This window comes from Perca fluviatilis, chromosome 2 (assembly GCF_010015445.1).
Source record: "Perca fluviatilis chromosome 2, GENO_Pfluv_1.0, whole genome shotgun sequence".
Taxonomy (NCBI): Eukaryota; Metazoa; Chordata; class Actinopteri; order Perciformes; family Percidae; genus Perca; species Perca fluviatilis.
The window spans coordinates 32,967,390-32,983,466 of NC_053113.1; the positions used below are offsets into that span (position 1 = coordinate 32,967,390).

At 44.3% G+C, this 16,077-nt stretch overlaps 1 protein-coding gene across 5 annotated transcripts in view; it reads left to right on the forward strand.

Annotated features, from left to right (window-relative positions):
* Positions 1 to 16,077, forward strand: part of cux1b (cut-like homeobox 1b) — a 64,065-nt gene that overhangs the window by 33,867 nt on the left and 14,121 nt on the right. For 2 of the 5 annotated variants that reach the window (XM_039785156.1, XM_039785177.1), the window contains 14 exons: positions 1,632 to 1,708; positions 2,190 to 2,256; positions 6,696 to 6,744; positions 8,724 to 8,828; positions 9,355 to 9,543; positions 9,812 to 9,870; positions 10,250 to 10,292; positions 10,452 to 10,548; positions 11,892 to 12,692; positions 13,404 to 13,487; positions 13,990 to 14,091; positions 14,209 to 14,789; positions 14,917 to 15,058; positions 15,787 to 16,077. In XM_039785156.1, coding sequence (XP_039641090.1) covers positions 1,632 to 1,708; positions 2,190 to 2,256; positions 6,696 to 6,744; positions 8,724 to 8,828; positions 9,355 to 9,543; positions 9,812 to 9,870; positions 10,250 to 10,292; positions 10,452 to 10,548; positions 11,892 to 12,692; positions 13,404 to 13,487; positions 13,990 to 14,091; positions 14,209 to 14,789; positions 14,917 to 15,058; positions 15,787 to 16,077 — 2,687 coding nt within the window. The remainder of the gene's footprint in view (positions 1 to 1,631; positions 1,709 to 2,189; positions 2,257 to 6,695; positions 6,745 to 8,723; positions 8,829 to 9,354; positions 9,544 to 9,811; positions 9,871 to 10,249; positions 10,293 to 10,451; positions 10,549 to 11,891; positions 12,693 to 13,403; positions 13,488 to 13,989; positions 14,092 to 14,208; positions 14,790 to 14,916; positions 15,059 to 15,786) is intronic. The other 3 variants (XM_039785165.1, XM_039785172.1, XM_039785185.1) reach the window with 3 other exon arrangements.

A 16,077-nucleotide genomic window follows, 5' to 3' on the forward strand; every position in this document is an offset into this window, starting at 1 on the left:
ATGAGTCACTCTGATACTCTCCCAGGAAGATGCAGGCAGCCATAATATCGTTTCACTTTAAAACAGTCTTGGGCACCGTTCCTTCTGCATCGCTCAGTAAATCCAGACCAACGTGATGTTGGCCAGTTTGAATTATCATGTGAATCCACGTGAAGTTCAGACCAGTTAACCTTAAATGTAGTTGTCTTTGATATCTATGTGCTCCTATTGTGAATTAAAGGGATAAATAAACGTGGGCAGAGTCGAAGAGAAATGATGAGCACTCATCAGATTAGCTGGTGCAGCCTCAGGGCTTAAAGACCCAGCCCGTTTCCGCTGAGGGTGAGCAGGAGTTAACGGCTGGGATGGATGCATCAAAGCTGAAAATGTTTCTTAACTAGGAAATGAAGCACTGCCGTTAATCTGAAAACCAATTGAAAAGTCAATACAGTCAGTCGTAGAGCTCAACAACCCAACCATGTTTACCACACTGCACCAATGCAGATATGATAATGACCTATTAACTGCTGTAATACCAAGTGATGGAGACTCATTTCTGAATTGCTGCAAACAAACAAAAAAAAGATGGTAGCCTACACATACATTACACAGAAATATTTCCACTGCATCACTCTATTTGTTTATACAGGAAATGACTTCCTCTGTGGTGGTTGATCATATAGCAGAAATGTTTACCTGCATGGAGCTTATCAAAGTCATCAATGATTGTCAGTAGATTACTTACTTTCAGTTGCATCATATTCTGCTTCAATTCCAAAGTATGAAGCACTGCCAACAAATAATGACTCCTTTTTCTTTCACATTCCATTACGGTTATCAAAACGCTTTAGAAGAAACTTTGTCAGTGATTATTTTGACCCACTTTAAGTTGATTTGTAAGAATCGTGTGTATTAAATGTACATTACAGAGCTCATATTTCCCCTCGTGGCAATCATCTTGATTGCGGCGAAGACGTGTTAAAGCTCGTTGGCCATTTCAGACGCGCAGCAGAAGATCAATTGTCCAACTGTATTTCCTTTACGTCAGTGTTTTATAGGCCCCTTCCTGTCTGCAGAGAGCTGACTTCCTGTGTCTGAGAGGGGCAGTAAATGGATGGCACCTCTGATGCATTTTATCCTGCAAGGAGGGAGAGAGAGAGAGAGAGAAAGATGAAAGGATGAAGTAGAGGGCAGAAAAATAGAGATGACAGGAGAGACAGATTGGCAGAGAAGGGGGGCATCAAAGAGTGCCATAAAGACCGTCTTTGTGCTCGATTATTGATGTTTTTACACGCAGTGGCCATTTCTCAGCAGAGCCCAACTTTTTATATGCTAAGAATGAATCTATTTTATCCTTGTGGTTTCTGACGCCCCCTCCCCCCTCTCTTACTCAACCCTTGCTCTCTCTCTCTCTCTCTCTCCCCCTCAACCCGGGTGCAGTGTGCCCCAGTGGCCAGACATTCCTGCCTAATAGGGCTGCTTAATGAGGAGTGGGTTGTGTTGGGAGGATTTTAGTGGGGAAAACACTTCAGAAATGGTGGGAGAATTGTTGCAGTTGCCACAAAGTTTGAACCCAAGATTTACTGACTCAGTATCTGTGACTTTCTGCTCCCCCGTCTTTCTTTTTCCTTCCTTCTGTCTGCCTCTTGTAGGAAACTCCAGGAGAGCCAGGACTCCATGTCGTCAAGGTTGGAAGAGGCCGAACACAAGGCCCAGTCCCTACAGACAGGTACCAGCCTGTGTACGGTTTTAACCAGCTCAGATAAAAATGGCCCTTATCACTGAATATGAAGTGGTGCTGGCTTTAAAGCCTCTGAAAACTTTGGTTTCAGATCTTAGTTATTTCTCATTGAATGTTCATTCACTGCGTGAGTGTGTGGAAGAAAACATTTCTAGTGAAGTTCAACACCTAATCTGCTTCATCTGGACTAGGTGGGTGTGGTTTGATCAGATTGACAGTGGCCTAGCAACATGAGCAGATAACTCCACCACTGTCAAAAGTTGAAAAGCACAAGCAACGACACAAATACAGAAGTCTCTCATGGGAAATAACCAAATTGTTGTCTTTGAAAATTGTGTGTAAAAATTGTAGTAGGACCTTTTCAGGGCCTTTTTAAAAAAAAAAAAGTGTAATTAAATACTTGGGATATAAGTTCTTAATTTGAAAGCTGACTGGGATTCACATTTGACTCATGTCTCGTCTCTTACAGCACTTGAAACAACTCAGGCCGAGCTCTTTGATTTGAAGACCAAGTATGACGAGGAATCCACAGCAAAGTACGTCTCTTGGTGCTCTATGTGTGCGTTTGCGGGTGACTTCTCCCCTCCTCCGTAGTCTGTTCCTGACATAATCATTCTGTTTAGTGAATCTCCTTGCCTGGAAACTCCCCCCTTCTCTCTCCCAAACAGCTGGATTCTCTCCCATAACGCTCCGCAGCCTCCAAATCCCAGCGTTACCCACGCACTGTAAATACTGACGGGGATCGTAATGCGTTTTGCAGCCACAGCAAGCACCAAAATAGAGATTTTTTGTTTGTGTGGTGTAGGCTAAAGCGCTCTCTGATTCATCAGGGTCATGATAGGAGAGGCGGACAAGGGTCACTTTGAGATCTGACTAAAAGCCACACAGGCTTCTAACAGGACCTGTAAGATAAGGTGGCTTCAATTACTTGAGCTGTAGGCATCTATCATTATTGATCTTATAGTAGTGGCGAGGATGAGAACAGAAGCTTTTCCATGTCAGCACTCCTCACTGTGAAGTGGCACTTTATGACATTCACACTCTTTGTTCCCTCAGGGTTAGTAGCTAGGAGCCAGAACCACTTGAGCACCCAAACCAGCATTCAGAAAAGTTTCAAATTCTGAGAAGAAAAACAAAGCCTTTCATGGTGTTTTGTGGGTAATTGGTGTTCTTCAAAACACACATCACACTTTCCTTGAAACATTTACTCTTTCTTTGAATCCATGACTATTTATAAAATTGGTCAAGGGCATCCTATGTGCGCACTGTCTACCATGTAGGCTACAGTATCACCTTGGCTTTTAAGGTTTTCCCACACCCCATTTACTATGCCCCCAACTCACTGTGTCTCTCCATTAACAGACTTGTTAAATTGATTGGCTGTTAAACACAGATCGATACCTCTTCTGTCTTCCTCACAATACTATTTTCCTCCTTTTCTACCTCCCTGACTACTGCACATTGTCTTTTATCTCCTGTATTGTGCATTTGTGAGTGTAACAGGAAAGGCGACGGGAAGATATTGCATGCAGTGTAGTGGCACTAATCAATAGGTTTCATAGTCTTCCAGAACCCCCCTCTCCCCCATTTTATTTTCTTTACTCATTACAACATTGCAGCGCTCCTCTACTTTCTCTAATTTCTTTCCACTTCCTTCTTCCATCCTTGTCTGTTCCTTTTATGTCAGAATAAAACACATTTTTGAAAAGACACATATAGTAAGCCCCATTTGCTTACAGAAGCCAATAAGCGCATGCCGGCACACATAAAAATACACACACACACACACTCACTCGTGAGCCTGAGGCAGTCAGGGTCCTTGACTATGTGGCGTGCTGTGATCTGAAATTTTAATGCAACGCTTTAAAGCACACACAAACCCTCTCTAACCCTGCACCCTCCCAGTCCTTGGAGTCCTTCCCCCGTTTACTGCTTGGCTGAGCAAATCGCCAGTGTTTGGCTGAACAAAACTTTTAACCCTTTGACTGCGTATATTTTGGCCCTGCAAAACACAAACTTCATTCATATCAGACACTTTTTCCACACAAACACACACACACACACACCCACCCACACACTTGCTCTAAACTTTCCACTAAGGAGGACATTGCGTGACAAATCCTCCATCCTCTTGCTGCATTCGGGTAATCTGCCTTTTAAAACACACTGACACACACACGGACGGACGTACACACACTCCCTGAGAATTTGGTCGATGATGCAGTGCCCGGAGTGTGTGAGCTTCAGCGGGAGGCGTGCGTGCAGATGTAGCGTAGCCCCCTGTCTGTGTCGGCACTGTAAGGGTCTGGCTGGCCGCGTTTTACCCGTTTAGCCCCTGTTAAAGATTAATGATATATTGATCCCCAGCCCCACAGGAGTGTGTGTGTGTGTGTGTGTGTGTGTGTGTGTGTGTGTGTGTGTGTGTGTGTGTGTGTGTGTGTGTGTGTGTGTGTGTGTGTGTGTGTGTGTGTGTGTGTGTGTGTGTGTGTGTGTGTGTGTGTGTGTGTGTGTGTGTGTGTGTGTGTGTCCATTTTCGGAAAACCCTTTTTAATTGCTGATAATTAGGAAAGAATAGCCAATTGACAGTTGCCTGTGTCCATCTCTAGCACAAACAAACACAAAATGGCACACAACGTACACACACACTCTCACACAGCTAGCTTCTTTTTAAGCCTCCTTAAAATCTCCAAGGTAACACGCTGTGAAAACGCAATGTGGAGAAAGGAAAGAAAAGGAATGGAGTGATGAAAGCTAGAGGGCAAAAAGCAAGTCAGGGGCTGGAGGCTACAGCGAGGAAGAGGGGATAAGAGTGTGATAGAGGAGGGAAATGAAAATCTAAATCAGGGGAATATCCTGCTGGCACCGAGGACAGAGGCCGAGGAAGAGAGGGCGAAAGATGAGAGAGGGGAGGTGGAAGGAAGAAAAAAAGATGAAAGGAGAAAAAGTGGAGGGCAATGGGAAGGGAACGGGTTGAGGGGAAAAGGACCGAGGCAAGCAGAGGGTGGAAAAGAAAAGGAGCTGTTGAGTGAGGAGCAAGAGAGAGAAGATGATAAGAGATGAAAAGGCCTGTCTGAAATGGAGGAAGTACAGTCGGGGCTTAGAGGCTCTGGACTTGTTTCAGAAGTCCTACAGTACTCACTGATGTCACTTGTGCACCCATTGGCTTTCATGGTACAAAAGAGTGTGTGTGTGTATGTTTGTTTGTGTGTGCGATTTCTAGTGCAGCTGTGCATCTACTCTATAGCTCCTCCCTGTGGCTGCTAAATAGTTTTGTAGGTATGTTTCGGTGTCCTAAAATCAGGGGTTATTACAAAGGACCCTCTCTTTACTGTTCAGTGTTTGACGAATTAATTCCTCTGGGTCCATTGGCTGGCCATGGACAGTTCCTGCTCTGCCCAGCGACTGACTGACTGACTGACTGACTGACTGACTATCAGGATATGCAGAAAATCCTTTCCCTGTGATCTGCTTTGGCCCTCAGCCTCTAGCTTTGCCTTTATAATTCCCAAATACAGCCAAATCCAAAGGTTATTTAAGAAGACTTTGTGCATCTGTACTTTGATTAAATGATCACATTTGGAGCAAGAGTGGTGGTGTATTTGGGTTGCATTACTACCCGTAAACGCTCTCCATTACAAGCTTTTCTGGCTTGTTGGCTCTCTGACCTTACATTTGTGTGCGCGGGAGAGCGAATGAGTGCACACGTGGGTCCTGCACACTATAGCTTAAGACAGGATAAAAGCTGGTGAGGTAGTGTACTATTATGTTGCTTAAATGCATACTAGATCCTTTTAACTGTTAGGGAAAGAATAAAAGTGGAGAGTGAAAAGCTCTCCCACACACATCTGATTCTTTTTGCTGCATTGCCTGTGGCACAATGTTGACCTAATATCAACTGTGTCTGTTTTGTTAAACACATTCAAAATCAGTAGTACTCAAGCCTATGGGACAACACTGTTTCTCATACTGCGACACACAAATACAAAAGCTGCGTGGGTTATTGGGTTGACTATCAAAAGATTGCAGTGAAATCAAAAGGTCTTAATGGACGCAGCAGTGCGCATATGCGCTCACATCTTTGTACTCCATGCCGCCCATGTATTTTAATAAGCAAGTAATGTCTTAAATAAACATACATGCATGCTCCCTGTGTCTTTGCACTGCAAAGTTCTGTGAAGATTTGTATCCATTTTTTTTGTTATAGCTTCCCCATATGGCAAAATGTATTCAAAATCTATCTAGGGACTCACACCCTGACAACTAATTTACAAAGATGGTAATCATATTAAGGCAATAATGCAGGCATAGTTTGTAACTTATAATTTTTGCAAGTCTTATAAATATTACCATTCATTGTGTTTCTGTGTTCAGTTTTGTTTTTGAAGTTTCTTCCACATCTCTGTCATTGTTTGTCAATCATGAAAAGAGGGTTATTAAAATACTTTTTCCAAAGTCCAAAAAGATGTGGGGTTAAGGAGATGTATGCCTGCTGCCTGACCTCTAGCAAGTGAGAGGTGAACCATGGCCTCCATCCAGACCATTAGTCAGACACAATCACACAGCTTCATAGCAGATTAGTCTGCTGTATTAGGATTTAGAGCTCTATTAATGTAATCCCTCTGTTTTAGTGTGGCCTGGGTTTAGGGGCTTACATGTGCACACCCACACACAGATACGCACACACACACACTTAAATACATGTATGCTTGCACACATACAAGCTGTTTGGGTTATGGAGTTCACAATCAATGGATTAAGGTGAAATTTAGACTGTAGCTTAATGGACACGGCACTGGCATTCTCTAAATGTGTTCTCTCCGAACAATTGCGCACACACGTAATGTGTGCAGAGTGTAGTTCTCTTTCTGGGATTCAATCATCTATCTATCCATTCCTTGTTTTTATTTGTGTGATGCATTTCCGTGAGTCTATGCACTGTCACATCCTCTGTAGTAACAGTCAATGTCTTTCTCAGGGCCGATGAGATTGAGATGGTGATGACAGACCTGGAAAGAGCCAATCAGGTAACCCGCTCAACATCATAATTGAATGTTTTTACACGGCATTGACCGAATTGTCCATCACACCAAACTCCAAGTATTAATTATTGAAATACAATAAGCAACTGAGTTCTTGAACTGAAATTGTTAAAATGAAAAAGTGGCACAGAAGGACAATGTGTGTATACTGGTGCAAGTACATTTGATTTAAAGGATCTCATCTAGTGATATTCTATATTTATCTTCCCATCAACAAATGTCATGAAAAGACCGAAACCAAAAAGGAATGTATTCTACTAATAAGTATTGTCTGTTTAAGATGAAAAACAACGCCTGATATAGCTTATTGCTCTGTGCCATTGTCGCCCCAAAACTGTTAGCAACACATCAGTGAGCCACAAATTTGTACTGGGTGACATGTTAAACATGGGATCTGTAGTTTATTTTGAGTTGTTCCCATATACGCAATCCAGCTGCTGTAAATATTCACTAGAGCCCCAAATGTGTATTAATCTGCAGCTGAAAATAGTCCACAAAAAAGCACTATTTACTCCTGTTTGAGTAACATTTGTTGTTAGGTTTTTTTCTATATCAATGACTCTCTAAGATTTACTTAAAGAACAACAAGAACAGCCTTGTGGCTGAGAGAGGCGGGAAAAGTTGGAAAGTATGTAGAGATGGACTAACACACTTGGCTTTGGTCTTTTTTTATAGGTTGTTTAAAATACCCAAAACAAAGAACATCACCAACCTTATCCTTTAAAATATAAATATTCTCATGTTCAGAATCTATGAAATGTGGCTTACGTTAACAAACGATGACCTGCTTATCACTGTGAGGGCTACTGTTTGCTTTACATGTTTATTACACACCTACTAAACCCACCCAGCTGAAATAAGCCCCCATAGCGCGTCGTCTTCTTGTGTTGTAAATATTCCTGTGGTATCTGTTAATGTCATTGTTGTTAACTTTCATTATTAGCCCAAGAGTATGATTTGTGGCTAAAGGGGTAGCATAGGCATGTAATGTTAATATTAGCCTAAAGGTTAGCACTCGAACTATAATGCCACACACACACACACACACACACACACACACACACACACACACACACACACACACACACACACACACACACACACTATTCACACTTGTGATTTGAGGTTTACAGAGGTTGACAGCATGGCCTCCAGCTCAGTCACAGACTTTTTATACGCTTTTATAAGGAGAAAATGGAAAACAGGATTTTTCTCTTGCGCTTAGCAGTCCAACTCCCACCCAGTCAATAACAGCTCTCAATATGGTTGCAATTAGGAACACTGTGGAATCAGCTCCCTGTAACTTCTAATGATGGCAAGTTGGCCAGTGTTGCAGATGATTCCCAACTGGAGCATAGCAGTTTGGCCATAAATATAAGGCAGGCAGCGGGTATCATCTCAATTCCCAGCTCTAAATTTAATATTGTCAATTAAGGAAAAATCCACCCTCTAGCATCAGCCCTCTCTGCCTGTCGCCACTCTGTAGTATGTGTAAGGGGGCAACTTCCTTTTCATACAGACACACAGTTGGCTTGTAGAAGAAGATGGTATATTTGAAAACTTTAATACTTTAATCTGATTGCCTTTTTGGAATGCAGTGCAGTAAAATTCAGCTGTATACTTTGCATAAAGATTATCGAGCTGAAGAAAAGTGTTGAGATTATTATTGGTACCGTTTCATCACCAACAACATCATCCTCCGAAGACAATTAAGTCGCTGCCACAAGACAGATTGTACGTTAATTAAGGGGCACGATGGCACTACAGGCAGAACTTTTGCTTTCTTGGGCTTACTATTCTCGTCGGTCTGCTCTCACCATCGACACGTATTATGTAGGTTTGCAACTGTTCTGTGGGGCAAGCAGAAAATTGAGACGAGTTGAGGCAATGTGTGTACGCCAATAAAAAAAAGTACATCCATGTTTGAATCTCCACTTGTTGAACTTTTCCTCGTCTCCTTCCAGCGAGCAGAAGCAGCCCAGAGAGAGACGGAGTCGCTCAGAGAGCAGCTGTCCTTGAGTAACCAATCCCAGCAGCTCGGCAGCCCTGCCAAGGCCGACCCCGACACGGTAACCCATTTCACTGCTTCGCTGCTTTACCGCAGGGCTGATAAAGAGAGGTATTGATAGGCTAAAGATCTGCTCTGCCTTTCGATGCTAGAGGCGATCAGCTGATTACAGCTTCAATTTATGGATCACTGTGATCACTGATCTTATTAAAGGTCAGGCATGATGCATTGATTTCTGGACTATTGATTTCCAAGGAAGGGTTGCCAAGGTGGCAATAAGTGATTGGTGTATTGATTAACCTGTTCAAAAGACTGCAGAGGTGAGGCTTAGTCAAAGGCAGACTGTCACACCAAGGTATCTGCTTAATTGATCCCTCAGTGTTAGGTGGTTGTGATTGGTTGATCGATTACCTCTTTTTATTGATCTAACGGAGGAGGCCTTTTGAAACGATAATCAGTACATTGATCAGCTTACGTCTGCCATAGGAATACTGATCGCTACAGTGATCAGCTGAATGTATCTGAAAGTACTCATATAGGTTTTATTCAGCTCATTAGATTAAACCGCCATTCTATTTGTCTTTCAGGAACAGCCGACAGAGGTGCCATCCCACTCAAGTCTGGAGGCGGAGCTCAGGGCCAAAGAAAGGGAGACCGCCCAGCTGGTGGAGGACGTCCAGAGACTGCAGGCCAGCCTGACCAAACTCCGAGAGACCACCAGCTCCCAGATCACACAACTGGAGCAGCAGCTCAGCAGCAAGACTGCTGTTCTCAAGGTACCAACTGAACACACAGCTTTTCATTAGATTGAAGTTAGTTTCTAAGTATTTCAGCTATTCATTTCTCACAAGACCATTTTTGTATTCTTGTCTTTTTCCTGCTATGTTGTGTATTCTGATCGCACCTCTTAACTATATTCACACTTTTACTCTCTCTGTTCTGTTATCTAGAGTTAAGTCGCTGAAATAAGTATATGGCATTTACAGATCCAAGGTTTGCTTGTATTTAATTAATTTCCATGTCATGTCATCTCTTTAACTACAGGAACTAGAGGAGAAACTGCAGAAGCAAGCTGACTATGAGGAGGTGAAGAAGGAGTTGAGGTGAGGAGCACACACAGAGGAGTGTGTGCGTGCGTGTTTGTGTGTGTCCAGCACAGATCTATTTATTGCATGCATTTGATGTCTTTAACGATGTTAAACAAGATGCGTGTCTCCATTTAAGATGTGTAACTCAATTGAGTGCCCTAATGAAGGTGAAGCTTGTATGTCTGTAGCTTTATATTGTCTCTCTCGCGCTCTTCCCCTCTATTCTTTCTTCGTCTATAGAGAGACAGAAATAGGATAGCTAGCATGTTACACTGTAGATGTGTGTTTCTAGTACGAGGTTCATATGGATTTTGGTTATTTTTTTTTTTTTTTTTTTTTTTTTTTTTTTTTTTTTTTTTTTTTTTTTTTTTTTTTTTTTTCCTTCTCCCCTCAGTATCCTCAAGTCTATGGAGTTTGGAACATCTGACTCTGTGCAGGTAAAAGTGACAGATACAATCTATCTGCACTTCATTTTGCAGTAATAATAGATATTAAGTCTATGATGAAACAGATATTTTACATTTGAAGGGAGAGGCCGAAGCCAGGTTATTTTGAGTCTCATTTTTAATTTCCGTTCCACCTGTCCCCTCCATCAGGACTCCTCCAAACCTCTGGAGGTGCTGTTGCTGGAGAGGAACCGTAGTCTTCAGTCTGAGAGCGCCGCTCTGCGCATTGCCAACACTGAGCTCAGCGGTAAGTCTGCCCGAATGTAAGCTTATAGAAAGGGCTGGGTTCATCAACACTGGCCAGGCTATCTTGGCAAATCCTTCACTCAGACCAGCAAAAAAATGAAAGAATGCCGATAGAAGTGGAGTTCACTATTCATGGGAGCTTAGATGAGGGTTCAGCTGCAGGTACGGCTATGAAGACAACACATCAGGTTAGTGCATACATACTGTATGGCTGTAGATCCTTTTTCTCTGAGAATACTTGACCATCTATTCATGTTTTGGGATTGATTTGCAATATTGGGTCCACAGTATGCAAAAGACATGCAAATTATGTCATAGTACAGAAATGTTGTTTCTTTAGTCCCACACATCATGGAGAGGAATAAAATGCATACCTGGTGTCTTTGAATACCGCAGCAGGATGTCAACCTGAACAGTAAAAAATTGCAGTACACAAAAATGAGGTCACCATACTCTCCTCTCTACATAAAAACTCTTGTCCTCTGCAAAAGTGTTTGTGGGTTTGAAATGTCATGGCTTTAGGCTTGAATAGTTGAATAGCTTTGAATTGATTAACATTCACAGTAAGGGGAGCTTACTGTCTTACTCAATCATGTAACGGTCTCAATGGTTATGCATTAGAATAATATTTCTCCCAGCGCTTCCATCCAGATGGTTTCTAGTATTTACAAGACTGAGGAAATATAGTTTATATCTCTTTGATTTGGTGAATGTATGAATGGACATCGGTCCAACTATTCAGGAAAGAAGTGAAATAAGGCCTTCACTCAGCAGAGCTGTACCGTCTCTGTTTTTTGGTGACATGAATCTGTTTTCTCTTCAGCCATAAAAAAATGTTTTTTCAATTCAATTTTATTGCTCCATTTGTTTCCTGGATGTATTTTTTTATGAACTAAAGACTATAATACTGCATCTACAATGGAATAATGAAGTGTTTAAGAACGCGCCGCAACAGCAGCATGGAAGAGGACTTGCATGGTGTATTTGCTATCTAAGGATCATTTTACCCTGTCCAGTTACTTCCACTTTGCCTGCAGAGAGAGAGAGAGAGAGAGACTGAGCCCTGGGCCAAGCTAATCTGCCTAAGTGGCACAGTGTCAATTGTTTTGTTTGTCCTTTTTTTCTTCCAGGCTGTGGCTTACAAGAAAGGTTGAAATCACAAATGCATGGGCACTTTGTCTGGGGGGGTTGGCAAAAAAGGAAAATAAAGTTCACTAATTTGGAAAAGACTTGATTAAGATAACTTTCAACTTTTGTTATTTTTTTTTTTTTCCTCTCTCTTTTTGGAACCCCTTTTTTGTTGACTCCCCCCATAATGCATGGTGTGTTTGACCTTTCTTGTAGGGTCAGCCGGAAGAAAAGGGACGGAAGAGTCCACGCCGAAGGAGGAGACCATGCCCAACGACCCCTCTCCCTCGCCCCCTCCTCCCCCTCCCTCTCTTCCTTCCTCCTCCCAGCTCCCCCTGTCTCGCACCCATACGGACCACCTCAACACTGCTACCACCACCAGCAGCAGCGAAACGCACCCGTTCAGTCCTACGGGCATTGGACAGGACTTCTACTCCCCTGTGTTCCCTCTGGTGGGTGGTAAGATGGCTTTGAACTCCCTGATCCAGCGGCAGCTGCTTCAGTCCTTTTACTCCAAAGCCTTGCAGGAGTCGTCTGGAATCCCCAGTGGGGCTCTGCTGTTCACCCCCTTCACCCCAACCCTCAGCTCCATCCCTACCTCCACTCCTGGCTCTGGGTCAGCTGCCATCCCTCTGGCAGCAAGCAGCCCGCAGCCGCCTCCAGCCAGCCCAGACATGGGTCCTGTTAACGGGAGCAGCACCGCTGGCAGTGCCCCATCCCCGTCGCCCAGCCACTCTGACGCCACTACAGGAAGTATTTTGGACGGGGAGGATATGGACACGGCAGAGATTGCCCGACAGGTGAAAGAGCAGCTGATAAAGCACAACATTGGCCAGCGTGTGTTTGGCCACTATGTGCTGGGACTGTCCCAGGGTTCGGTCAGTGAGATCCTGGCAAGACCAAAGCCGTGGAACAAGCTAACCATCCGGGGGAAGGAGCCCTTCCACAAGATGAGGCAGTTCCTCGCCGATGAGCAGAACATCCTCGCGCTGCGCAGCATCCAGGGACGGCAGAGAGGTGAGTCTGTGTGTCTTTAATGTGTCTGTGTGTGCGTGAGCGAGAGTGTGTGTGTGTGTGTGTCTTGCATGTGTACAGGCCTGCACAGAGCCATTGATTAGCTTGTCAATATGGACTAGCTTTTTATTTTTCTTTCTCTTTCCTTACTCCCATCCTGTGCCTCACCTGTGTGTTTTGAGTGAGTTCCTAGTCACACACTGATCCCAAGAGCCTCTCCTAGCTATCGTGGTCAATACCGAAACCTTTCACACATCAATAGTATTGATCGGTGGGAACTAGGAGGAAGGCAGGGGTACTGTTAACTACGGGTAGATTCGATTAGCCTGGGCCTGCGTTTGTTAACGCATCAGGACATTTCTGATTGAAGGTGGTCTCCGTAGTACACACAAATATAACCACCCTAGTCCTAGCGAAAGTCTGTTTAAAAAAAAAACAAAAAAAAACAAGGCTGCAGTTAATATGCCTCCTTTTTAATACTTCCTATTAGTGCAGTAGTTTAATATTCCTGTTAGAGGTAGATGTTTGATTCCTGCTGGGGACACAGATGGTGAAGATCAATGCATTTATGGTACTATAATGTGCATTGGATGGAAGTATCCACACATTCCATATATTTGCAGATCATTATAGGGCACCATATAGTCTAGCTGTAAAAGAAAAAAAAAACACACCAGTGCTGTAACAAAGTGTGTGGTATATTGTTTTTAACAGAGGGCTCAGGCCAGCCCCAGCTTAGCCGAGTGTTTCAGGATGTTCCGAAGCGGAGAGCCCTCTCCAATACAGCTTCACACACAGGTCTGTCCCCTTCACACACAGAGATTTTAGCACGTTCTGTCTGTGTGGCATGTTTGTGTTGGGTTGAACTGTATCTATTGTGTGCGTGCGTGTGAGTTGGCACTTATTAACTTGCGGGCAGGCATACAGATATACATGTGCCTCAAAGGTAACCGCATAGTTCCAGTGGCTTGCGTCAAAGGAGAAGCCAGCATGTGTATTTAGGAATTTTATTGGTAATTGTTATTCTGCGGGGAGCATTTACTGTACGAACCCTGTAGCACGTGTGCATGTGTGAGCTCCAAAGGGAGCCAGAGAAATTATGACAATCCCTCCAGTGTAGTTGCCTTGTAGCTCAGTGCTGGGAATGTTGTTCTTTGTGCTGTGCTATGGTGTAATTATTTGATGTTCTTCTTATAAGCTATATTATTGTTCTCCTCACCTTCTGTGTAGTGGCTTATCTCTGCTTCTTAATCTGACAAGATTTTTCATCTCCTCCCATTCCCTCTTCCTCTCCTTCCAGGTAACATTACCGCCCGCGTCCGCACCCCAGAGGCTGGTTCAGATGAGGCTATCAAGTCCATTCTGGAGCAGGCCAAAAGAGAGCTGCAGGTGCAGAAAGCTGGTGAGTCGTAGTTTTCTTCTAACCTCCAGAGGGATCTAAGCATCTAAGATGATACATTGTGGCTGTAATTGTTTGTCAGTGTGTCTCATGACTACTCTTTTTCTCCTCCTCCAACAGACTTGTCCCATGCTCAACCATCATATACAGGACTGAAAGGAGGAGGCGGAATGGGAGGCGGAATGGGAGGCGGAATGGGAGGCGGAATAGGAGGCGGTGGCAGCGGATCAGATGAGGCTATCCGCTCCATCCTAGAGCAAGCTCGCAGAGAGATGGAGGCCCAACAGACTGCACTGGAGCCCATCCTCAAAGCCTCATCTTCGTCTTCCTCCTCTGCGTCACTATCTCAGAGGGACTTCCTGAGCTCCTCGCTCACCGCTCCCCTTCCCCCTTACAACCCCCTGTCACTCTCTCTCAAGAAGCCTAGCAGCTCCCTCTTGTCCTCCCCCTCATCCCCGTCTCCCATCCTGGACTTCAGCTCCAGCGTAAAGAGAGAAGGCAGGGCTTCTTCAGGGATTGACATGTCTATTGATGGAGCTCTCAGGCTGGGTCGGAGCTCTGAGGGGTCGGCCCGCTCTGGGAGTTCTGGAGGAGTGGGTTACTGGAGAGAGCAGTGGTGGAGCAGCATGCATACAGACCCCCGCAGGGCCATATCCAGCCAGACAGGAGAGGAGAACCACAACCAGGAGGACTCCAAAGAGGTAAGGCGAGACAACAACAACAACAACAACAACAAAAGCTTGTGTCCTACTCTGTTTTTTTTTTTATCTCCACTTTCACTCTACAGTGGTTTCTTGTCTGAGCCATGCTCCGTCTGTGTGTTTTCAGGGAATATTGAGTGACAGTTTGTCTCGACACAAACCGTGGAACAAGTTGAACCAGAGGAGCAGAGAGCCATACCTCCGCATGCAGCCGTGGCTCAATGGAGACCAGGGGCAAAACGCACACATTCAGCCAGCTCAGAATCAAGGTAAACAAAACACACACAGACACACACACACATATATATATATATATATATATATATATATATATTATATATATATATATATACACAGACACACACATACATACATATATATATATATATATATATTCACAAAACCAGGCTCTTTGGGCTAGAGCATTACTCTGAAAGCCTGATTAGAGCTAGTGGCTAGTTGTTACTGTCAGTCTGTCACTCACACAATCCACCCCCCCTCCCCTTCCTTCCACCCTCCGTCCCTCCTCTTCCCACCATCCCCCCATCCTCAGTGCTATGGCTGTGTCAGCCAGCAAGCTGCTGGTTTGTCATGTCATAGACAAGTTAGTGTTGCAGCGCCAGATGGCAGGTCTGTGTGTGTGTGTATGTGTGTATGTATGTGTGCATGCGCATGTGCGTGCCTCTCTTACTCTCTGGGGGTGTAAACAGCAGCTAATGTACACTGACAGCTCCTCATGACTGCTCTCTTCCAGCCTGCTGAGCTGCACAGCAGTGCTACACAGACAGAGACAGGGAGATGAAGGAATAGGAGGAGGAAGCCAAAAAAGCTTCAAACTGAAAACTTAAGCACCTTTGCTGTTTGTTTAACAGGAATTAAATTAGTTGATGTAGTATGACTGAAGTCCCTCCCGAACCCAGCAGGAAGAGGAGATGAAACTGTTTTCTGTTTTCTTCGAACCTGTGTGATAATTCTCACCCTGTTTGTTCTCTTCAAGCAGAGGGTACTCCCAAGACATCAGCGAGCTGCAGCCCTGCTCCAGAGTCACCCCTCAGTTCAGCTGAGGAGTCTGTCAACGGTCTCGCAGGGGATCCACTCGCTTCACAGTCCTCCAGTCTCAAACCTGCTTCTGAGGATCCCTCAGGTGGGGAGTCTCAGCCCGGTACCCCGCTTCCTCCTCCTGGTCATTCGGGTCTCAGCATCCAGGAAATGGTTGCAATGTCCCCTGAGCTTGATACTTACGCCATCACCAAGAAGGTTAAAGAGGTGCTGACGGATAATAACCTTG